Source organism: Montipora capricornis, chromosome 6, assembly GCF_036669925.1.
Source record: "Montipora capricornis isolate CH-2021 chromosome 6, ASM3666992v2, whole genome shotgun sequence".
NCBI classification, from domain to species: Eukaryota; Metazoa; Cnidaria; class Anthozoa; order Scleractinia; family Acroporidae; genus Montipora; species Montipora capricornis.
Genome location: NC_090888.1, coordinates 11319865 through 11346435, shown reverse-complemented (window position 1 = coordinate 11346435; position 26571 = coordinate 11319865). Strand labels below are relative to the sequence as shown.

Here is a 26571-nt window from a genome sequence, read left to right as displayed (position 1 = left end):
GCAAAAATGAGCATTTCTTACGTATCAGCTTTTTCACTCTGTCCAACGTGGTTTTATAAATGGATTTATTACTTTGTTCTAATCGTCACTCCATTTCAACTTGAATGTATTATTATTCCTAGATCCAAATCACCTAATTCTCCTTTTTTTTTCAGCACGTCTCACCACGTGAGGTTAAATTTGAATTGTTGTCTCTCTCCAACGATAAATCGCATGGTCTTTACTCATGTCCTGCGCAGCTTTTTAAGTGTGCGAGTAACATCATCTCCCCTCTTTTAGCCGAGATCTTTAACATATCTATTTCTTTAGGAGCTTAACCGTCTAAACTCAAAATAGCTAAAATAACTGCGATATTTAAAAGTGATGATGAGACTGATGCCTCAAATTATAGGCCTATATCCTTACTCTCAAAGTTTAATAAAATCGTTGAGAAACTAATTTATAATCGAATGATTAGGTTTATCAATCTGCATTCTATTCTATATTCCTCACATTATGGCTTTCGCCAGGGTCATTCTACTCAACATACTATAGAGGTTTTGCACGGTGGCCATGTTGCATGGCAGGAACAATGAAAATGTTTTGCATTAGAAAGAACATTTGTTCCCATAGGAAAACGACTCGATTGTTCCTGCCATGCAACACGGCCGCCGGGCAAAGCCTCTATTGTTGACATTACCGAAGCTATTCAGAGAAACATGGAACAACGCTTGGTTACCTGTAGTATTTTTATCGATCTTAAGAAAGCCATTAACACTTAAAATCATAAAATTCTACTCGATAAGCTTAATTACTTTGGTTTTAGGAGAATAATTAATGAGCTGTTCAAATCTTATTTATTTGATAATACCCAAACAACCTCGATTGGTTGTATGATTTCTGCTAAGTTTACGTGCTCTTATGTGCTCTTATGGTGTGCCACAAGGTTCTGTATTAGGACCCTTGCTCAATGCACAAGGGAAATAGAGAAAACAAGCTATTACGTTGTTACAAAGTAATACGGAGAAAATAGCAAACGAATATTCCACAACGCGCAGCATATGTAATAAGAGTTTTTACAACAAAGAAGGCTTCAAGTTAAATGACATACAAACTGTATTTATCTTTCTGGTAATCTCTCGCCATTTCCGAAGTTTAGTTGACGTTCACTGTAACTGGACAATTTGTGTTAACTGTTTGTGCATCCCACGGATACGCCTTAGTAGGCGTCTTGTTATATATATCTTCAATAAACCCCTTTCGATCAGACGGAAATGCTGTTGCTACTTGTTTACGTGTTCATGTACTCACTTTGTTCGCTTCAGTGCACATTAATTTACATTGCAGAAGGACTGGCACCAGTGCCATGTCATTTTATTTTTTCAAATAAGAATACGCGCCACATTGTTCACTTTTTCGTGAGAAACAAACAATTCCAGAAGCTGTTAGTGTTGCAACATAATTGGCCTCCATGTGCTTTTTTGTTTCGTGATATCAATTTCCCCAAATTGTTAAAAAGGCTCTTTTTCCGTCTTCGCCGGCTCTAAAATTTCACTTAAAAGGGTGTGTGGAATTCTAATTTGAACCCTTTGAAAAGAGCAGAACGATGTCTCTTTTGTTTATTTGTGAAGTTTCTAATGCAAACGATGCACCCATGTGTCAAATCAATCATGTTGTTGTGTTTTCATGCCTATCTATTTTGACCTTGCTATCAGCCTGAGAGACGGTTTATTCTGGCTTTTCATGATCTTATAGGAATCTAGGAATTTCTTTTGAAACATATTACACAATAAGGTGAAAGGGTATCGAACAAGCGTTACTTTAGAAAACTATTCAAGAACACATCATTTTGGGAGAATAAAAATTGTCTTTCGAGATGTATTCCTAATTTGCACTGTAAGAAGGCCTCTAATTCTCTCTCATGACCCTTTCAATTATAAACTGTCATTGATGAATAGTTGCCTCATCTAAGCTTCCACATATCTACGTCTACATTCATAACTTGCAAGATCTTGAGTAAGGACATTTCACGTCTCACAAAATTGCGCAATCACTCGTTTGCATTCACTTTGTTTATTTGGGCTTTCATTAACTAACGTTATTTGTATTCAACATGTATGTCTTCCATTTTTAAATGTTACACTTTGCCGACTTAAAGACTCAGTAAAAAGTTCATCTCGTTAATTAATCAATACTGAGCCCCATCTACACAATTATCAAAGGTGATCGGCTTGCTTATGCGTCGGCCCGCATTTTTCTATAACACTGTAGAAGTCTGTAGAACATTTTGGAATGTACAACTTTCATCTTCGCTGATGTAAAGAAATTAATGGTCTTAGCAATCCGTGCTTTATTGCCGTTATGTTTTCACACAGGGTCCAGAGGAGATATGTTTGTCGTTAGAACATCAAAACCCGTTGAAAACATCTTAAATAATGGGTTATTTTGATCGCGTTACTGTTTCGTTACACATTCTGTATACCGCAAAGCAAGAGACTGAGGGCTCGCATGATCGGCTCACAGTATAAAATACGGAAAGGGAGGAAACTAATTTGGGGCCGATTTTCGAATCCCTGGAACTCAAATGGAATTAATCTCTGAAACTTAAATGGAATTGAATTAAATTGCCTGATTTTACTAACGTGATCTAGAATTGTTATGTATTTGCCAAATACTGTAGGAAAACGGCATAAGAAAGCGTTCAAATTCATTTTCGGCGACCGAAATTTACGGCTTCGAGAGAGAGCTTTCGTTCGGTGTGCACCGCATCATATGGTGACGGAAATGACGCGGTAAAGTAAATGTGCGCAAGATCGGAAGTAATTTTAAGATGCCCCAAGTTCGAAAACACCAACGGTTTCTTTTGCAACTCTTCGACTGTTGACGTGTACGTATACAACAAATGTCCAGTCTTTAAAGATCTTTACTTCAGTTAAAACTCGGCTGCCTTCGCATAGATCTTGTGACTGGACTTTTATCCACTCAAAGAAATCGTCGCTAGAGCTAGATAAAAGCCAATCGAATTCTTTTGTGAAAGCTGGCAAGTCTTCCCATTTAACACGGTCTTCTTCCAATCTTGAGGTTTTTGAAAGTGGGTACTGCCATACTCGGCCACCGTTAACTCTTCGCTGGACTCTACTCGCCTGTGGAAAGGCCTCCTTTAAAATAATCCCCAGTTCTTTGACTTGCAATGGAAAATTTTCCTTTTCGGAGCTGTTATTTACATAGTCGTCGAGTATTTCTTGTACGGAGATAAAGTTTTGTTCGTCTCTTCGATAATTCATTGAAAGCCTGCAGGTAAAATAGTCAAGTTCGATCAGGGAAAAATCAAACACGGTAATTTGTGGCTCAAGTTCGAAAGCCAACTGGTCAGATATCTTACCATTTAGAAACAAACACGTGTTTTTCTCTGTTCGATACTTTGGATCTCTTCTCGCCCGGCTGCTTTTTGCTCAACGGAACGGGTCTTTTCAAAGGAGAAGCCACCATTATTTTAAAACTCCCTCCACAGCTGATGTTTTGATTCTCGAATTAGTAACGGTCTGTTGCTTTTGCATTTCCGGTCCGAATTCACTTCCGTCACCAAGTGCTGCGGTTCACATCGTACGAAGTCACGTGGTATTAGTTTCCTCCCATTCCGTATTTAATACTGTGAGCCGATCTTGCGAGCCCTCAGTCTCTTGGTTTGCGGTATACAGAATGTGTAACGAAACTGTAACGCGATCAAAATAACCCATTATTTCAGATGTTTTCGACGGGTTTTGATGTTCTAACGACAAACATATCTCCTCTGGACCCTGTGGTTTTCATAGCAAGCAAGCGACTACTGCTGTCCATGGAGTTACGAATGTTACAATGTTTACATTTATCTTTTTACAAATGGGTCGATTCATTTAATCCGTGGTTGAAAAAGATAAATAATGAACGTATCTTGTGCCTCATCTCGGGTAATTTTTGTTTGACGACATCCAACGTAAGTCTTGTTTGCAACTTGTACTCGATGCAAACCGAGGGATTTGATGACTGCTCAACTTCTTCCCCACTTATGACGTAATGACGACACGTGGCCACGACGAAAACGTTTCAAAATAGCCGCCAAACGATCGTGGAAAAAAATTGCTATTTAATTCGCTTTTGCTTATGAAGTCAAACTTTTGCCAAAAAGCGAGTATTTGTACTAAGGGCTAATCAAATTGGCGATAAAAAATATACTTATTTTTCCGTCAGTTGCCCTTTAATCAACTCTGAAAATGCTTTTTGAAAGCTTCTTTTTAATCAATTTCCTAATTCCTTGTGACTGACAACAATTGTCTTCATTGCTAAAGCCCACACTAGATGAAATGAAAACGATAGAATTTGCACGAAAAAAGCGCAGGATAAGGATGTAAAACCTTTGCTTGGCAACCACATAGTCATTTAAGGATTGGAGTGACATCTGGACATGGAAACGTACGTGGATATCGTGTTTATCAAGACGTTTGGAAGCCATAGATCGGAGAAAAACATGTTGCTAAACGAACCTTTAAAAACCCATGGGCAAACACGCCATGAAAGTAGTGAAGGGCAATGAAATGGTCGGCCATTTGCCTCGTGAGTTCTCCCGAATAACGTGGTATTTTCTTGCACGTAGTGGAGAAATCAGTGTTGGAGGTAGTCGGTCATAGACGACATTGTAAGCAGCTGTGCGGAGGAATGGGATTCCATGCCAGTTAGAATTTAACTACTCAAAGTGCAAATGAAACACTTGAAAGAACTACTCGATATGCAAACAAATGGCTCCTTTAGGAGCCACCACTTCTACCGAAAGCAGGTTTCAACCACAGGTTTCAATATGTTTAATCTTTAGTAACTAAACGTTTTCAGTTCAATTTGTGACCCCTACAAGCCAGTTTACTCCCTCTGAAAGCAATGGTATCGTGTATAAGCCGCACCCATGATTTCTGGCCCAAAACTTAAGCAAAAAGGTGCGGCTTGTACTCGAGTCTTTACAGTATTTCAGTAACCTCTTGAACTAAGTAAATGAATGGCAAACAGCTGTTATCAATGAAGTGTGTTCTTTGTGTTCAACAAAAATTAAACTATTTTCACTGTTTTTGAACCAGTGCAATTAAAATTGTACCAGTTCAAAAACAAGTTGTTCCAAAGTTAAAATATTGAAGTACAACATAGACGACTCGTCACACAAAATGTGGCAAATCCCTGCGTCTCAGTGAGCGCCATTGGAGAACGACTATACAACCTCGCCTTGTTTGTGCTTTATCTCTGCAGCTGAATTGTCAACAAATATTTTGTGTTCTATCTACACGATCAAATATATTTGCTACATAAAATGGTCACATAAAAATTGCTTTTGTAAACAGGGCTTGACAGTAATTCGGGGACAAGCGAAATGATTCCGCACTTTGTATTTACGAAGTCTCCCTTATTTTTTTGGTTATTATGAATGGGAAGTGATATTTTGTCTACTTTTTGCAGGACGGTAAACCGGATTTACATTTTTTTTGTTACCCTCGTTCATTTAGATCAGTGTTTATTTTTGTGCTGTTCTGCATGTAAGCTTATGGCATGGGGAAAGTTGAAAAAAGTTATTTCAAGGATATGTTTCATTCTCGTTAGATATACTGTAAACAATAAACAAATTGTTTGGAAAACTCACTCGTTCGTTGCGCTTACTCATTCATTTTCCAAAGTACAGGCTGCATGAGTACAGTGCAATTTATACCTTCCCTTCCGTCTGCAAACAGATCCGATGCTTGATTGGGCCTGTGAACTCTAACCTTATTACTTCAAATACTACTGACATTACTGTACATTGGCACTAACATACTACTAACATACCACATTGGCACCAAGACCTCAAAAACAGCCTCCTATCTTATTTTGCACAGTCGTGCTAAAGGATTTTTTCAGCTCTTTACAGTCAGTTGTGGTGTCATTACTGGTTGCTTGTTCTGGAGCTCTCTTGGCTTTTTAGTTTTTCTCCTTTCACCTGATTTTTACTTTTGGAAACCTACTGCTACCGAGTTTGTGTCCACTAGCTGGCTATAGTCTATAAAATTGAGCTAGTTTTCTGTTTCTGCATACTGAGAGTTTGGGTAATCTCATGAGGACTGAAAAGCACTGGGTGCTTTTGATGCAAGAGGGTTGCACCTGAAGTCCAGTTTGAAAAGCATCGCACTGAATTACTCCTGGTTTAGTCACACCATAAGGGGCTAGCATACAGTCATGTAAGTGCACATACAATAATAATTTTTTGACACAGGCCACAGCTGCAGAATTGGCAGATAGCCAACACTGGTTAGCCTTTTTTTAGTTGTCTTCTATCAGACAAAGTTAAATATACATGAAGCTATTAGTGTCATTCTAAGGAGGGAATGAATGAAGGAAGGGGTCAATATTAAACCAAATCAGTAAAAACCGATTGTCAATCTCATTATTGACTCATTTATCTTGGTTTTTGTTTGACTCCAGAAATGCTAAAGCAGTGGAAGTCAGATGAAGACAGCACCAAGGTCATGATTGGAGAAGTACAAGGTGTGTTGATAAATTGAATAGAACAAGCACCATTCATGTACATTGTGATTTATAGTAATGGCTGAAGAACTAGAAATCTCAATAGTGCGTCTATCTGACTTACAGCTGTATGATTGACTATTAGCGTTGAGAATCAAATAACCTAAATTAAGATGAATAATTTATTCATAAGAATTACATGGCAAAAACACAAATGAAAACCAAGAGATTCCAACCCTCCCATCACACGATAGGGGGGTTGTATGAGTGTCTTTGTTAAAACCTCCCCTATTTTCCATTGACTGTCATCTCAAAATTCAGGAAATGGTATCTTTAGAGGCACATACTGTACTTAGAATTTTTGCCAGGGTAGCATTATTGGCTCTGAAATCCCGTACTGGCTCACGCCTGCGGCACTCATTGGGGTGGCTACTCCACTTCTAAAACCTCCCTTTTTTACATGTATGTGACAGGGTTGGAATCCCTTAAAATGTTAACTTCTGTTCTTCTTAAGAAATGGTTATTTTAATCAATGGGAGGAGAGAGTCTTCAGTATGTCACCTGCACTTGTCATACACCTCCTGGAATCCCAACTGTTCATAATACAGTGCATAACCCAAATCACTAAATTGAAAGCTTAACCTTAATTGCTAAAATTCGGGCGGTGTCCCTAACCTTACATGAAAGCGAACCATTCTAGAACAAGTGTTAAGGTTTAAATTGTGTAAATTAGTTATTCCAACAGGTCTTGCTATTTCTGTCCTGCTCTGAATGCTCTGCAAACATTATTATTTTCAGTAACATCTTGAACAAAGTAAATGAATGGCAAACAGCTGTTAGCAATGAAGTGTGTTCTTTGTGTTCAACAAACATTAAACTATTTTCACTGTTTTTGCACCAGTACAATTAAAATTGTACCAGTTCAAAAACAAACTGTTCCAAAGTTGAAATTGAAGTACAACATAGACGACTCATCACACAAAATGTGGCAAATTCCTGCCTCTCCATGAGCGCCATTGGAGAATGACTAGACAACCTCGCCTTGTTTCTGCTCTTTTTGCAGGACGGCAAACCGTATTTGCATTTTTTTTGTTACGCTCGGTCATTTAGATCGGTGTTTATCTTTTTGCTGTTCTGGATGTAAGCTTATGGCATCGAGAAAGTTGACAAAAGTGATTTCAAGTATATGTTTCATTGTCGTTAGATAAACATGTACTGTATACAATAAACAAATTGGTTGGAAAACAAACTCGTTCGTTTTCCAAAGTACAGGCTGCATGAGTACAGTGCAATGTATGCCTTCCGTTCCGTCTGCAGACGGACCCGATACTTGATTAGGCCTGTGAACTCTAACCCTATTACTTCAACTACTACCGACATACTACATTGGCACTAACATACTACCGACATACTACTGACATACCACATTGGCACTAGGACCTCAAAAACAGCCTCATATCTTATTTTGCATAGTCGTACTGAAGGATTTTTCCAGCTCTATACAGTCAGTGGTGCCGTTCTGGATCTTCCGTGGTTTTTTTGGTTTTGCTTCTTTCACCTGATTTTTACTTTTGGAAACCTACTGCTACCGAGTTTGTGTCCACTAGCTGGCACTGGAGTACTGCCTTTGACCTTGGAAGGCTGCGCTTTTTGATACTCACTGAATACATGTATTATTAATTTTGTGGGTTTTTGCTTAGCTCGAGGAACACTGAAATTTGTATCTCACATTTCTCTGCTAATGAGGCACTTCCTGGAGGATTTCCATACACAATGACATACCAGCAGTGGCGTTCACCACCTTTGCATCCCGAGGAAAGAAATTAAGGCCCAGGCTATTGTTTTGAAATAGGTGGTCGAATGGTCCCATTTATAGATCTTCTAACTCAGATGCGACTTGCAACTTCATGGCTCTTTCTATCTAACGCAGTGGCAGTGCCCAACCACAACCTGGGCCTTGTTCTACTGATGCCCAGAAGATTCCAGTAAGATCTACAATTCATCGTCACTTCAGCGGTCAACGGTCATGAAGGTCGGACGGATTTTATCGAGCTCCGCCATTTTGCTCTGCATTTTTCTATATTTCACCACCTTTTCTTTAAAATATCAAGTTCTAAGCAGGCTTTCTCAACAATCTTGCGATTATCACATTTTACCCACCGTTCGGCGAATCTATTACGGATCCATAATCTACTGCAAACGCTTTCTTCACCGAAGGATTCCCTACTCGGCAAATGGAATTACAACTTTTAATCCATCGATATTGTCTTCTGCGCATATCAACAAACAACACTACCGTTTTTGCCTCTGTGGTGATATCCATGCCAATCATGGGCCTAGCTCTACAGAATCCCCGGCAGAATGTACTGTTTGCCACAAATCTGTGGCTAAGAACCACAGAGCAATTGCATGTGATCTTTGTTCAAAATGGTGTCATATAAAGTGTGGCGGCGTAACACCTAAGGAATACCGACAGCTACAGAGAGAAGACAATTTTGCGTGGACGTGTCCTCCCTGTTTGTCAACCCTCACGTCTCTTCCATTCGCCAACGTCAGTTTATCATCTGATCAAAGCACGACTTTTGACCCTCATGAAGACTCTGACATTTGTGTCTTGCCAGGGTACGACGATGTTGCAAAACGATTTGTGAAAAAGTGGGTCACATAAATGTCAATGGATTTGCTGTATTTATATTAGCTGATGTCAAGCTTGGCTTTTATCGCTCCTTTTAGTTGTGCTTATTATTACGGAAACGAAACTTGATACAAGTCTTCCAAATAGCCAATTTGAAATTCAAGGCTTTCGCTTACTTCGAGTGGATAGAAATTGCTTTGGAGGTGGTGTTATTATGTATATCCGCAATGACATCATCTACCAACGTTTGAAACATCTGGAAAACCATCTTGGGATTGAATGCATTGCTGTCAAACTAAAACTTCGCAACGTATGGTCAACATTAATCGGTCTCTACAGATCACCCTCACTCCCAAAGAACATATGGAGAAAGGAACTTGCCAGTTTGTTGGAAGCCTCAACTGGAAAAGGCGAGAATGCGTCTTCCTTTTGGGTGATCTCAATTGTGATTTACTATGTCCATATAAACCTCCTAAAAATGGTCGCGATCTATTAGACATTATGAATCTGTTTCACTTTAAAAACCTCGTCAGCTCTCCAACTCGCAAAACAGCAAAGACAAGTACCTTACTGGATTTAGTTCTCACAGTAACGCTAAAACAAAAATATTAACTACTGGAGTGGTCAATCCGCACATTAGTGACCATTCACTGGTATTTGCCATTCTAAGGGCATCGCCACCGAGATCGCGCTCACAGAAAATTACTTTTCGCAGTCTCAAAAATTTTAATCCTGAAAGTTTTCTTACTGATTTAAACACGGTCCCATTTGGAACTGTTATGAGCGTCTTCGATGATGTCAATGACAAACTTTATGCCTTTGAATCTCTTTTTAATGATGTTGTAAACATGCCAGCACGCACCACTCAAGCAAGTCCACTTGCGAGGCAATTAAGTGCCGTATTTGACCGATGAATGACGTAAAGCGATCCGTCATCGAAATCATCTTTGGAAAGCCTTTACACGAGACAGAACAGATGCAAATTACCTTCTTTACAAATCTCAGAGCAATAAATGCACCTCTCTGCGGAGAAAGGCCATTGTTTCATACTTTAAAAGGAAGTCGACTGCTGTAAATCAAGATCCAAAGCAATTTTGGACTACTTTTCAACCTTTTTTACATACTAGTAAATCATATAAGCCCAATAATGTCATTCTACAAGAAGGAAATAAGATGATCACTGACAAAAAGCAAATAGCTAGTATTTTTAATGATTATTTTGTAAATTTAGCGAGTGATATTGCCGAGCCTGTGGACAGCACTGGCGATTTTCAAGATCATCCCAGTGTCCGAGCCATTTTAGAAAATGACGTGGAGCGTACAGATTTTGGTTTCTCACCCATTAGCACCATCTACATAGAGCAACTTTTGAAAGAAATCAAAGTAATCAAGTCAAGTGGATACGACCACATTACTCCGCGACTGCTTAAAGAATCTGCATCAGTGATATGCTTTCCTCTTTGCTCTATCTTCAATGCCTCGATTGCACAATGCAATTATCCTAAGAACTGGAAAAAAGGCCAAGTCACACCTTTATTTAAAAAGGACAATGAACTCAGTAAAAAAAACTATAGACCAATATCTGTTTTACCGGCTATTAACAACATATTTGAGAAACTACTTGCCTCCCAGCTTCAAGCTCACTTCGATGGAATCCTCTCTGACTACCTATCAGCTTATGGTAGAAGTTACAGTTGCCAAACGGCGCTATTAAGAATGGTTGAAGACTGGAAGGACAGCCTCGACAACAACAGACTTGTAGCAACAATTTCCATAGATTTGTCTAAAGCCTTTGACAGCCTACCGCATGCACTTCTTCTTGCTAAACTAAGGGCCTACGGTTTGAACCACCATACATGTCATCTTTTAAAAGATTACTTGCAGGATAGAGAGCAAAGAGTGAAAATCGGCGACACATACTCTCCTTGGTTACGTGTTAAACGAGGAGTTCCTCAGGGGAGCACTCTTGGTCCACTTTTATTTAATATTTTTATTAATGATCTTTTCCTCTTTGTTAAAGCCAATTTAAATATCTATGCAGACGATCAGCAAATCTATGACTCACATGAGGACCTGGCAGCACTCCATCTTACAGTGCAAAATGAACTTGACAATGCAGTTCACTGGTACAAGATAAACGGATTGAAAGCTAATCCTGAAAAATTTCAAGTAATGATCCTTGGAGAAACTAGCCGTAAATACAATTTTAAAGTAGGTGATATTGAAATTAAGAAAAAAGATCAAATTAACTTATTAGGGGTTAACTTAGACAGCAAATTAACGTTTAGTAAACATGTTTCCGACATCTGTGATCGTGTTAACAACCAGCTTAAGGTTATTAAGCGTTTCAGAAATATTGTATCCAGTAATACTAAAACTAGGTTGTATAAAGCTTTCATCATGCCGTATTTTCTATATTGTAGTAATGTATGGCACTTTTGCGGCCTTTGATAGTCTGGATCGCCCCTTTCTTTGGAAATTACTAGCTCATTATGGAATTCCGAAGAAGTTTATTAACATCATAAAAAACTCTTATGAAGGCACCACATGTAAAGTTATTCATGAAGGACAGTTGTCGGAGAGCTTCGAAGTTAAAACTGGAGTGAGGCAAGGCTGCCTTCTCTCACCGTTCTTATTCCTGCTGGCAATTGATTGGATAATGAAGTCGTCGACGACGGGCCACAGGAACGGAATACAATGGACTCTCACTCTCGATTATGCGGATGATATTGCTTTACTATCTCACTCAGGGGCCCAAATGCAGAACAAAACCACCATTCTGGAAGAAAGGTCAAGAAGAGCTGGCCTTGTTATCAACACCGCAAAGACCAAAGTCTTGAAGATCAATTCAGGCTCAAACAGGAAGATCAGAGTGAATGATGCCGATATTGAAGAGGTGGACTCCTTCACATACCTTGGAAGCGTAGTAGACACAAGTGGAGGAACTGACGCGGATGTTGCAAATAGGTTTAATAAGGCAAGAGGAGCCTTCCACTCTCTTAAGCAGATCTGGAGCTCTGGCAGCATATCTACATCAACTAAGCTGAAAATATTCAACTCTAATGTAAAATCTGTGCTGTTGTACGGGGCAGAGACGTGGAGGATGACAGTCAAAACGATAAGAAAGTTACAATCATATGTCAATCATTGTTTGCGTCGAATCCTGAAGATATGGTGGGCAGACAAGATCACAAACGAAGAGTTATGGGAGCGGACAGGTCAAATTCCAATGGTCAAGCAAGTGAGCAAGAGAAAATGGGCGTGGGTAGGTCACACGCTGAGAAGTCCTTCAAACAGCATTACGAGGCAAGCATTGCTTTGGAACCCACAGGGAAAACGAAAGAGGGGCCGCCCCAAGAATAGCTGGAGGAGGGATACGGAAAAAGAGATGAAGGTCCTCGGGAAGAACTGGAAGGAGCTGCAACAGCTGGCAGAAAAGAGACGTCTCTGGAGGCTTTTTGTTGATGGCCCATGCTCCAAATTGGAGCCAAGGGCTTCACTAACTAATGGCACTTTTGCGGAGCCGGAAACGCGCGAAAATTAGAATTGCTAAACAAGCAGGCTCTACGTCTTATTTTTGATGACAATAACAACACATATGAAAGTCTGCTCAACAATTTGAATATGACAACTTTACAAACAAGAAGAATACAAGACATGCTTATAATGGTCTACAAAGCCCTTCATGTTTTAACACCTGCGTATATCACATCCTTACTTATTCTGAGACGCAATACCCAAGGGCTTAGAGGTATAAAGAAGTTGTACCAACCTCATGTGAACACTATAAACTATGGCAAAAACGCATTTAAATTCACTGCTACTAAATACTGGAATATCTTAACTGATAAACTCAGAACCGCGCCCAGCGTAACTAATTTTAGGAAGAATATCAAGTCATATATATTTTAGTTTTTATTATGTCTTATCTCATTGTACATACTTTTGTTTAGATTTATCGTAATATTATAATCTAAGCTATTGCAATTTAATATCGTTGTTACTGTGTAGTTTGCATTGTTATTTTAGATTACAATCGGAGATACTAGCATATTTCTTTGAATCGAAATAAAGTTATGTATGTATGTATGTATGTTTGTATGTATGTATGTATGTATGTATGTATGTATGTATGTATGTATGTATGTATGTATGTATGTCCAGAGACTGAAAGGCCGTGGGATTGATTTGTAAGCCGTCATAAATGTTCGTTCCAATTGTGTGAACATTGAACAATTAAGAAATTCTTTCCATTCCATTCCAGTTAGATTGTGTACCGGTAATATGCGATGTTTTACGCAAAACAGTTGTTTACATGTGCTTGAGAACCTTGTTTCGGTCTGTCGCATCAACAATAGTACTGGAGTAAAGAGTTTGTTCTTTTTGCGCCTTTCTGATCTGAATGTTAGATCCGCTGGTAATAAAGCAATGGCGATTAAATCGTTCAATATGGATAATGATATTGATGTTTTGACATCACGATGATAACTACGATGTAGTGAATGAGTATCCCGAGTGTTACAGGATATAGATCCCTTCACAATCCAAGAGCAGTGTGGAGAGGTGGGGGTATTGGTGTACTATTCAAGGATACGGTTCGGATTAACAATATCATTTGTGATACACGTGAGACTTCTGAACTCACGGACGTGCGGTTTCGGAGTAGTGTTCATTTACGTGTGTTTGTCATCTATTTGCCATCTGAGTCAACTTATGCACTGTTTTACGGAGAGTTCTCACGGCTACTTGATACCACCCTACCTGAGCACCCAGGCCCTATAAGTTCCATTGGTGATATCAACTTTCATGTTGATGATCCAAATGACGATTATGCTAGACGATTGACTAATATCCTAAGAGCTTATTTGGTCTTAAAGAGCATGTTACAGGCAAGGGTGGCCACACCCTTCAACGTGTTATCGCTAGATCGGATGACTCTCTTGTACAAGAATTAATATAAGGATTTGCGATCCTGCTATTTCAGATCATCGAGCTATCCATTGGGGTCTACTCCTGGAGAAACCTAGCTATGTTTGCTTAGAAAACTGTTCATTTCCGTAGACTGCGGTCTGTTGATAAGAATACTTTCTCAGAAGAACTCGTGGAGTCTTCATTGTTTAACCAGACTCCAACAGACTTGACAAACCTTGTTACATTATACGGTAGAGTCTTGCTATCACTGATTAATAAACGCACCCCTCTGAATCTAAGTGTTTAACCATCAGACCGTCTGCTTCATGGTATAAGCCTGAAGTGACAGAGGAGAAAGAAAGAGACGGCACCTTGAAAGGAAATGGCTTTCTACTGGTCTACTGATTGATCGTGAAAGCTATGTGTACCAGTGTAGCGTCGTCAACAACCTTATTGATTCTTTAAAGTCATCCTACTGTACTTCCATTATCGAGGCTCCGTCTAATGATTAAAAGGTCCTATTCAAGACTGTGAATAAGTTACTTCAGAAGAAGACATCCAGATGTTATCCCTCTGCCTCGTGCAATGATGTGTTGGCCAACCGTTTTGCTGACTTTTTCCTTGAGAAAACCTCTACCATACGCCGAGACCTGCAAACTACAACAGATTACCATCAGATGACCAGACACCATATCCTGCTGAAATATACTTTGCTGAGCTCTGTATTCTCGACGCAGTTGCTCATGAGGAGGAGAACGCTTTTGCTTCTAAATCGATCTCCAAATCATGCCGCCTTGTGCCATTACCATCTCACATTATCAACGGATGCTTTGGCGCACTTCCTCCTATTATAACCAGTATTGTAAATTTGTCGCTTGCAACTGGCGTTATGCCTGAGTCCTTGAAGCTGGCAAAGCGAAGACCATCTCTAAAGAAGCCTGATGCAGATCATGAGGAGTATGTGAGTTTTCGTCCCACATTAAATCAGCCGATGGTGTCTAAACTAAAGGTGTTGAAAAGGCTGCCGGCCTTTGACCATTTCACTCGGCATGTTTTGATCCATCATCTGGACGAGTCTCTTGAGTCCGCTTATGAGATGTTTTGCTGGACTGAAACAGTCTTGGTCAAGGTTCAGAATGATGTCCAATGCGCCATTGACTGTGGGCACTGTTATTCTTTGCTTCTTGGCCCATCTGCAGCAATTGACACTGTCTTCACCGTTAAAGGTATTGTGGTAGATTGGTCTCATTCCAACAGTGTATCTTACATCTCGTAAGCAGTACGCCTGTGTACTGGATCATGGTGTGTCTTAAGGTTCAATCTTGGGGCCCTTACTTTACTTAGTTTTCACGTCTCAATTGACAATAATTATCATCAAGCGTCATGGACTTCAGTACCACCTCTATGCCGATGATAGTAATAATAATCATAGTAATAGACCGTTTATTTAACCACAGGTAAGTGTCTACTGCAGTCTGTATCTCCGTGATAAAGATGTCAAATTTTTCCTTTCATGATTCGGCTACAAGAACAAATGATCAGTCCTTGTTTGTTAGCCAACGCCCAAAGGTACACCGCGCACTCTTTCTCTGATCTCGTACTTTCACCTTCGGTTTCTGGCGTCCAGAGGTGTTACAAGTTATTCGACTTGCGAGGACTGTGAAGTGGTCACTCTTTGCAATCTTTGGTAATTGTGAGAATTGGAAGATAGATGGCCAATTTGTGAGAACCCAATCAAGAATAACAGTCTCTAATTTTGAAGTTGACCATTTGCTTTAGATTGTTGGGCTGAGTCAAGTCTTTAAGGCCAAGGCCTGTTGCAGTTGGATTAAAATCGCCAGTAATAGACACCAGAGAATTGGGGTGAGCCGTCAGTAATGAGTCCAAGTTAGATCGAATTGTCATTGCAAAGAACCTCATTTTCGGGTTGGCCATTAGCAGTAGAATGGTAGGCAACGCATAGAATTATTGACGAGATAGATCTTAGCAGGCTATGAGGTCTTAAATTAAGCCATAGCGATTCCATGTCGTGTTCCTTACACTTCTCTAATTGGGTGCAGGTGATAGTGTGTTTAAAAAAAACATACTCCACCACCAGAAGTAGATGTGCGATCGTTCCTGAAAAGATTGAAACCAGGAATAGCAACAGCAGAGTCCGGGGTTTGCGAAGACAGCCATGGCCCAGTAATACATATTGCATCAATACTGTTACATTCGACAACATATTGCAGTTCATAAACCTTATTACTGAGAGATCTTAAGTTGGAAGATAAGATTACTGGAACTCTGTAGGAACTATTTTTCTCCTTTAGGACTGATTCATCAGATTATCTTCAGATAGCGAAGTCTAAAGCTGAGCTTTGCAGTCAAGTTAGAGATATTGACATTTGGATGCTGCATAATGGTTTAAAACTGAACCAAGAAAAATCTGAGCTGCTTGTCTTAACCTTGAAGTTCCGTGCTTGGCCTGAACTTGTCGCTATTTTGGTTGTTGATGAACATGTCAAACCAGAGTCCAGTGCTAGGAATTTAGGGGAACTCTTCGATACATATCTTCCATTAAATGACCATGTTACTAAGCTGTGTAAGGCTGCTCAAATCCAACTAAGAAACAGTAAGATTGTTAAATTTATCTCTATGGATTCTGCAGAAATATTAATTCATGCTTTGGTCAGCTGACTCTCTGCTGTCTGGACTGCTGGCCTATCAGATACCTAAGTTACAAGTTTTACAGAACACTGCTGCTTCCATTATATCATTAACTAGAAAGTACAATCATATAAAACAGGTACTTAAGAGTCTTCACTGGCTGCCTGTCAATTATCAGATTATTTTCAAGATTCTTCTATTAGTCTTCAAAGTTCTTAATAACATGGTGCCATCCTATTTCCATGATGGTCTCCACTACAGAACCTACTCAAGATCACTCAGGTCAACCTCCACCTTATGCAGGTGGATCGCAAGTAAATCAAATCTTATGGTGATCTTGCCTTTTCTATTGCAGGCGCACAGCTCTGGAATGAGCGCCCTTTACACATTAGGTTGTCTGACAGTGTTAGTAGTTTTAAGAGGGTCCTTGAGACCCACTTATTTATCTGGATTTTTAATTTTTTCGGATTTGAAAGTCGTATTTTGCCCTTGGCGCCAACTGGAAAAGTAGAAAGTTTCCGAACTCAGTCGGTAGAAAACGACACAATCCCTAATCTCCAGCTTCTCGAATACTTTTCGTTGTCGAAATCTTGGATGTTTCCTACCTTAAAAGCACTGTAAACCTCGAACAGGCTGGGTCAAAGAATACCTTCGCCGCCAAAAAATATAATTTATGCCAGACGGATTTCCAACCGTGATTTCGGGAGTGAGCGCTGGCTCATTTCCCGAAACAGCGGCTAGTAATCGAGCCTAATCCAATTCTTGACCTGGTTTTTCTTAGCACCTAATCTTGTGCTACAGTAAGGAGTCCTTCAGTTTCTCTCCTTTTAGGCGGTGCCTTTCTGTTCTTACCTCTTGCTTTGCCTGGCCTTAATCCAATATTCTTTCCTCTCAGCAACCTTTGACTTCTATCCCGTACATATTCATAATAAATAAGCTCCTCAACATTTAACAGGTTATTGTGAAACCTCAGACCACTTCTTTTCTTTCATTTTTTTTCTCTCTTACGTTCATAAGACGAATATTTGCATTTGCAACAGACGCTACAGTACTGCTCGAAACTACAGCTGTATTAGTGCATTTGCATGCGGTAATACCTCGTCTTTGCCGATAGTGTTTACCGCGAAAATCACCTAGGTTGGACGAAAACCGCAGCCGTGGCAAAGACTAAAGCAACCGAATGCCGCGGCCGACTTAATTGCGGTAATGTCATTGTGCCGCAAGAAAACAATGGTACTTTGCAAACATTGTTTAATGTTATCACACCTAGCTCCCCAAGGTAAAGAATAAATATCCAAACTGTTTTTCAGAGCACCGACGCAACACAACCCACTGTCTTGAAAGCCTGTTATATTCATCTCATTTCGCCGTGACAGCTGAGAACAGAGAATGTTTATAACCTTTCATCATGCCTAATTCTTACATCTTTATGTTTAATGATTTGTAAGTTTTTCGCTATCATGATGAACTGCTCTCCCAAAGGGGTAAAAGGACAGTTCTTTAAAAAACTGTGTGGATTATGCGTAACTTAAGTCGCCTCCAGTGCAGTCCGACAGGAGATATATTAAGAATCAAAAGCGTTTCAAATTTTGCATCCTGTCCAAACAGAAATTTTTTTTTTGAAAAGCTCCAACTTTGAACTAAACCGTATTACAACTTGTAATGACTCAAAGATTACACCAGCGTAGAACCGTAACTGTATTCCCGAAGTTTGTTAAGCAACTTCTTGTCGCACGTTAATTACGATCATTTCTGATTCCAAAATATTAAGTGGCAGGTCATTCAGCAGTTGAGCTTGAAATTCAGAAACATTCATTCCTCTGAATTCTCTATTTTCGAATTTCTTATAACACACTTTGTTTGCCCCCCAAATTTTGCATAAACCATTGTTTTCAAATGCTCTTGGGAGTATGCAGTGTCCCCAAGAGCATTTGAAAACAATAGTTTATGCAAAATTTGGGGAGCAAACAAAGTGTATTATGGGGAATTCGAAAATAGAGAATTATTAAGATTAACTTAAATTAATGCTTCAACGACCACACGATAGACGAGTTTCAAGCCTCTGCCAATTTGGCGAGTTAAAACGTAAATAAACTAAGCGGCGTGCTTCCGTCACACAAGCGATAGCGATAGTTCATGAAATACGTTGTTCGATGCGAACTGCTTAACAAGTTTGTAACATGGTGCGTTCATGCATTTTATTGACTTATTGAGTCAACTGAGCTTAACTGAGGGGATCGAGCAAGAACCATTTTCTTTTTTTCTTTCAAAAAGTTTCCCAAGGGTCACTTAATAACTTTTTCTTTTACTCCCAAAGAAATGTCAAAACCTATGATGGACAAGCTCTGTGAGATGGAAGGTAGGTACACATGTAAATGGCTCTTATTTTGTGAGTCAATGTTAGTGTTGTTATTGGACAATGACTGTGATACATGTTAGGAGTAAAGTTTGACCATTTGCAGATATTAATGCTCACTCAACCACTCACATGGTGTTGACAGAAAGTGGTTGAATGTGCCCCGACTCCTAGGGCTGCTAGATGATGATGATTATGATTGGCAAATGTTAAACGATAAAAATTGTAGCTACGATTATTTCATTAAACTGCTTGGCCTCGCTGGATAACTACGATCATACATAAAGTCATTAAAGCAAATTGCTTCTCCTCATAAGTAAGTTGCGGTACTTTTAATGTTGAGTTCTTTTGAATGGGTTAGTGTTTTCAAGCTAAATTAAGGGATATTAAAGAAAGGTTATTGGTTTCAATTTTCCTGGTAATTTCCAAACAACATTGGTAATCGACTCTTACGAGAAATTAGGGCAAGGACGACGAAGACGGCTACGAGAATGCAAGAAAACAATAGGTTTAAATAGCAAAAACAAGAGCTCGGCACGCCCTGCACGTGCGTTTCACATTTTGATACATTTCTTTGCCGTTCTCGTCTTGACAACGACTTGAAATGATCAAATTTGAGATCATGTGGGGGATGAGAGCACCTGACGACGAATTTTCAAATTTCAATTTTAATATCCACACCTTTCTCACCAATTTTATTCTTGGAACGTGGACTCATATTCTCCATGCCTAGCGACTTGGAGTAATCGCAAAATTATAACCATAACGGGAAATAATATTTTTAGACGACGTTCGCGTAGCCGTCGTCGTCGTCTTTCCTTATGCTCCCTATTAGCTCCAAAGGCGGTTTTCTCTTTTAGTATAGTTGTGATCAGTGTGTGTCTTCTCCGAAGGTCATGAATTTGGTTTGGAACAGGTGTCGAGAAAGGTGTTTGGTGCGCTGGGCCAACTAAGTTTTTCATTAGGAATATTTCAATTGGTTTTTGGTAGCACTACGGTTATTTATGTTTCACTCAGTGGTGTTTTTACCCCAAAAAAGGAAGCAACTTATTTTCAGTTCAGCTCTGGGCCTTTTTGACTTGTTTTCGCTGTTCCAGATCGCATTCATGAAAACAGCGGTCTCTTGGGTTTTCAATAAGTGTTTTTAATCTATATTCTAATATTTCTAAGTAATTAAAATAACACCTGTAATTGTATTTATTGTCCTGTTCTGCCTGGAACACGTATGCCAGATAAATTTATGGAAAAGGCCGCACTTACGCTCGTTCTTTTCTCCTTTTGTCTATTGTTTAACTCTGGTATGTAATAATCATAAATCGTCATTTTCTCTATAAATTTGCTGTGTAACTTTATTCTAGATATTGTAACTCGTTCTTTGTAATTTTTGTAACTTGTCGTACTCCGTTCGTGCTAATCTGATGTTGACAAACCTGTAAGATCTCGTCGAGACAAACGACTTTCAACAAAATACGTTAATGTGCTGACGCGCAGGCGTAGGGCGTCTTGCAGGCGTCATTTTGACCTGTGATTGGCACTTGATTGTTCAGTCAGATTAAGAAGATATAAAAAGAGCTGTATTCCTAACAAATAGAGAGTTTTAGCAAGGACTAGTTGATCGAGAGCTGTACGATCGACCCGAGAAGACCAAATAAAGATAAGAAACAGCAGGAGTGTTGAGGAGTCTTTTCTTCCCCCGAAAGATTTCCCTCAACAAGCTAGCTTGCCCAGCCCAAAAGAGACCGCTGTTGTCATGAATGCGATCTGGAACCGCGAGAACAAGTCAAAAAGGCCCAGAGCTGAACTGAAAATAAGTTGCTTCCTTTTTGGGGGTTAAAACACCACTGAGCGGAACAAAAATAACCGTAGTGATACCAAAAACCAATTAAAACATTCCTAATGAAAAACTTAGTTTGCCCAGCGTACCAAACACCTTACTCTACACCTGTTCCAAACCAAATTCATGACCTTAGGAGAAGACACACTCTGATCGCAACTATATTAAATAACAAACCGCCTTAGGAGCTAATTTCTCATAAGAGTCGATTACCAATGTTGCTTGGAAACTACCAGGAAAAGTGAAACCAATAACCCTTTTTTAATATCCCTTAATTTAGCATGAAAACACTAAAACATTCAAAAGAACTTAACATTAAAAGTATCACAACTTATTGGGGAAAATGATTTTATCTACGATCGTAGTTATCCAGCGAGGCCAAGCAGTTTAATGAAATAATCGTAGCTACAATTTTTATCGTTTAACACAAATTAAGGTGATTCCCTGGTTTTGCATTGCACAACCCTATTGCGCATAATTTCTTGCGTCATTGGTGCGCGCATAAGCTCGCGCACGTTGATAAAATGGCGGGTTTTCACTGACGCCCCCCTCTTTTTAATGGTGTTATGTACTCGTAATGGGTACATGGAAAATATTTTGGATGGTAGAATTTTGAAAGTTGTTGTTTTTTACATATAAATGACGTAAAAACTGCGTTTGGAGTGACACACTGTGTGAGGTGACGATGTAGCGGTCCAATTTGCTTACTTTTTTTTTTTTGCAAGATTGAGCAATTTGAAATCACTTTACCGAAAGATTTTCGCCTGGACAAATAAGTAGGCTCAAGTTTTCAGTAATTTTCAGTAGCTTTTGCGATATAACTACAAGTTTTCCGGTTGATCAAGTTTCGAACGCTCCGCGCGTAATTCGGTAAAAAACACTTAAAATAAAGGACATGCAGCGCGAAAACAAGCACATGACCCCATCTTTTTACTGCATTTTTTAATGTCCAGTGCATGAAAATCAATTGTGCCAAATTTGACAGAAATCTGGGTAGTACGTAATTTTCAATGGAATTACCTTAACTGAAAAATCGAACCTAATTTAAGAACCAAGCTAATCAGATTCTCCTGAATTCCCTAAACGAACACCTAACTAACAATTCAACGCAAACGCCTTTTCCATGTGTGTTCCCATACCCAAGCGTGCATAGGTCAGTCAAAAACCAATACCATCCAATTGGCTTCCTAAATAGAAACAAAAGGACAACAGTATTTTTGTGTGACACGTGACAATGTGTCAATATCTGCTATCCAATTGATAAGGTAAAAATTCCTCGTCAGTTGTTTGAAGACCCTGAGTGTTGGTCCAGCCAGAGTTAACCACACAACCTTCTTTGCTTAAGTCTGATGCACAACTAACTGAGGCAAACGATCAACTGGGTGTTTTTGACACTTTTTGCTCTTTTATGCAAGACTGTTTGTGCATTTATTACTTAGAGTGAAATACATGTACATAGCTCGTAAGAATCATTAGCAGGCAACCTACTAACTACTAATCAAGATTTTAGAGAATGACATACGTGGTCAGAACGAAGTTTGACCATTTGCAGATATTAATGCTGTTTTATTGGACAAATTAACTGAAAATTGAAACCTACTTAAGAACCAAAAACTCATCAGATTCGCCTGAATTCCAAAGGATCAACTGAGTGTTTTTGACACTTATTGCTCTTTTTTTGCAAGACTGCTTGTGCATTTTTCGTTACATAGAATGAAATAGCTCGTCAGAGTCATTAGCCGTCAACCTACTAACTACTAAGCAAGATAGACTTTTCCCGTAGCTTTCTTTTAAAAAGACATTTTTAATATATGACAGAAACAAAATTCGATTTGTACAAACTTTATTCACTAGTGCTTCTCGAGTAACAATTCCAGCATACGAGCATGGCTAAATGACCCAAAGGCAGTATTGGATTCAGTAGTTTGATGTCCAATCGCTAAGCACCCGAAAGCTATTTATTCCTAACGAAAGTTTGACGGTTTCAAAATGCACAAAAAGTAACGCTCACTTGTTCATCCTTTATTTTACTGTTTAAAGAAATGCTGAAGCAGTTGAAGTCGCAGGGAGACAGTTCAAATACTAAGCCTGGAGAGACTGAAGGTACAGTGGAGAATCGCATAATTCATGAGATGGATTGACAGAAACTGATAGAAATCCCGCAAGGGTATCTAAAATGTGCACACAGTCATAAGTTTTGCATTTACTCAGATCAACTTAAGGCCCAGTATTACGGGCAACATTTTTTGTGCAACTAGTCACGCAACAATGTTGCGTTTCAAGTTGAAATGGTTTGTTGCGCGTATTATCTCACCTTCTTGCGCACGAAATTTTTATGTTGCAAAAAGTAGACGTAGCTTTTACTTTTTACAACATGAAAATTTGTTGCGCAAGGAGGTGGTAATACGCGCAACAAACCATCTCAACTTGCAACGCAATATTGTTGCGCGAAAAATGTTGCCCGTATTACTGGGCCTTTAAGGAGAGGGTATTTAGCTCTTGATAAAATTGAATCAAAGGAACTTCCCATCTTTTAAGTCAGTAGTGCATTATAATGAGATAAGTATTGACGATGACGTCGCCAACTGGCAGTTTTCCTAAATAATTGTTGTAATTGCATATATTTTGAGCATAATTTTTTAATCCATCATTATTTGTACTGACTGGAAGCGAAAGTGATCACTGGATTATTAGGGGGACTTGCAAAGAAGCAAAGAAGACCTGAAAAAAAAATCAGGTCTCAACGGCACTCGGACCTATAACTGTGCGATTGTGCTGCAATGCTCTACCATCTCAGCCATCGGAGATACATGTCTATAGCATGAGCGCACAACGGACTCACTTCCAGATAGCTTGAGAGATCAGATAATAGAGCAGCCTAGGACAATCACATACTTATGGGTTCAAGTCCAGTCCAGGGCTAGAATTTTTTTAGGCTTCCTTTGCAACTGCCAAACTTACTCTCTGAATTGCGATGGTCATTCGCGCTTAGAGTCGTCACGACCCGAAGTTCATTTTATATATATGACTCTATCACATATTTCACTATCAATTATAAGTACAGTCGACCTCAACACAACTAAAGTGTAAGTATCATTCTCAAGTATTTAACGCTGGGAGAACAACGGCGTTTTTATGACTTTCTCTCTTTCAGATGCTTATGGGCCAGCGGCTGACTTTATCGATGTTATTCGACAACTGTACAAAAGGCGTGAAGGATGGCTTGCACCATTCCCGTGGTGTGAAGAGTTTCGATTCCATCTTGACAACATTTTTACCAGGCTTAAAATGGTCAGCAGGAAAAAAGAACGAGGGGTGAAGACTGACTCTATTGTCAACATGTTGGAAATCTTCAAACCGCATGAGGAATGTCCACAACCCAGAAAGGTTTTGATTGAAGGACAGCCAGGCGTGGGAAAGACAACCTATTGTAACAAGCTTGCTTACGACTGGGCCAAGAACTGTAAAGCTGATGATCCATTTCCTGATGTCCAAGTATTGCTGTTGTTAAAATGTAAAGACATTAACTCTGATTTACGGGAGGCTATTGATGAGCAGCTTGTACCAAAAGACATAAAGGAAGAAGAAAGAGATAAATTCTTCACCTTCGTTTGGGAACATCAATCAAAAGTTTTGCTGGTACTTGACGGATTGGATGAGTTGCCAACCCATCAATTATCCGTCTACAAAGAAATCATTCAAGGAAGAATGCTTTCAAAATGTTACTTAGTGGTTACAGCTCGCCATGAAACTGGGATATCAGTACGGGAATTCTGTGACACCCTGCTAGAGGTCGAAGGATTTACCAAAAACGATGCTGAAGATTTTATCCGAAGATATTTCAAAACCGAAAGTAATTTGGCGCAAAAGCTCTTGGACAAGCTGCGCACAGACGCACGCCTTAGGGGAATAACTGCAAATCCATTAAATACAGCCCTTCTTTGCCTCCTTTGCGAGGACTTCCAAGGAGATTTGCCGAAAGGTAGAACTCTGCTTTACCACGAAATAGTGCAGTGTGTGCTGAGAAAGTATATGAGAAAGAAAGAATTACCAGAAAAGGACGAAGACCTAACACAATTATACCACACTAAATTGAAGGATCTTGGTTGTATAGCATTGAATGGCTTGCTCAGCGATGAGATGTATTTCGACGACAGTGCATTCCAAAATGGTACCAGCAGCTTAATAGCTGAATTGGGATTTCTGTCGGCTCAGCCTGGACGCAGCAAACGAAGACCGGGCCGGTGCTATAGCTTTCTACATAAGAGCTTTCAGGAGTTCTTCGCTGCATTTTATCTAAGTTGCCACCTTATCGATGAGGAAATTAATCCTTGTGGCTTAGTTGCTGACACAAGATATTTTAAGGAGTTTCAACAGGTGCTTATGTTTACCTGTGGTATCTTGGCTCAGCAGTGCGAGGCAAAAGCCATGGCACTTATGGCAAGTATAGCAAGTCAAATTAACCAGTCAAATGAGGGGGAAAGTTATGACTACTTATGGATTGCATTGAATTGTATTAAGGAATGTGAAAAAGAACAGGGTACCTTTGGAAAAAAACTGGCACATTCTCTTGGTTCTCTTCTTAAAATTCATTATTTTACGTCTCGACAGAAGATAGGTGAAGATGGCGCTGTTATACTGGCTCATGCAATGGCAACAAACTGAACGGTGACATATTTGCGTTTCTTTTACAATGGAATCGGTAACTCAGGTGCTGCTGCACTGGCTAAAGCAGTGGAAATCAATTCAACGATGACACACTTGAATTTGTCGGGGAATGGAATCGGTGACTCAGGTGCTGCTGCACTAGCTAAAGCAGTGGAAATCAATTCAACACTAACAACGTTGCCTTTGTCTAACTGTGAAATCGGTGAGTCGGGTGCTGCTGCACTGGCTAAAGCAGTGGAAATCAATTCAACACTGACAAAGTTGTGTTTGTCTCGGAATGTTATCGGTGACACAGGTGCTGCTGCACTGGCTAAAGCAGTGGAAACCAATTCAACACTGACAGAGTTGGATTTGTGTCTGAATAGAATCGGTGACTCATGTGCTGCTGCACTGGCTAAAGCAGTGGAAATCAATTCAACACTGACAGGGTTGTATTTGTCTGAGAATAGAATCGGTGACTCAGGTGCTGCTGCACTGGCTAAAGCAGTGGAAATCAATTCAACCCTGACAGAGTTGCATTTGTCTGACAATGGAATCGGTGACTCAGGTGCTACTGCACTGGCTAAAGCAGTGGAAATCAATTCAACGCTGATACACTTGAAGTTGTTTTTAAATCTAATCGGTGACTCAGGTGCTGCTGCACTGGCTAAAGCAGTGGAAGTCAATTCAACACTGACAAGGTTGCAATTGTGTAACAATGTAATTGATGACTCAGGTGCTGCTGCACTGGGTAAAGCAGTGGAAATCAATTCAACACTGACAGAGATGGATTTGTCTCGCAATGCAATCGGTGACTCGGGTGCTGCTGGACTGGCTAAAGGAGTGGAAATCAATTCAACGCTGACATACTTGGGTTTGGCTGGCAATGGAATCGGTGACTCAGGTGCTGCTGCACTGGCTAAAGCATGGAAATCAATTCAACGCTGACGAGCTTGGATTTGTCTGAGAACGGAATCGGTGACTCAGGTGCTGCTGCACTGGCTAAAGCAGCGGAAATCAATTCAACGCTGACACACTTGAACTTGC

The 26571-nt window shown here is 39.7% G+C and overlaps 1 protein-coding gene across 1 annotated transcript in view; it reads left to right on the top strand.

The window, feature by feature from the left end:
* The window catches only part of LOC138051522 (NLR family CARD domain-containing protein 3-like), a 269326-nt gene that overhangs the window by 68819 nt on the left and 173936 nt on the right, over positions 1-26571 (top strand). The window contains exons 4-6 of the mRNA XM_068897745.1: positions 6451-6513; positions 19005-19046; positions 22918-22980. Of these exons, the coding sequence (XP_068753846.1) occupies positions 6451-6513; positions 19005-19046; positions 22918-22980 (168 nt within the window). The remainder of the gene's footprint in view (positions 1-6450; positions 6514-19004; positions 19047-22917; positions 22981-26571) is intronic.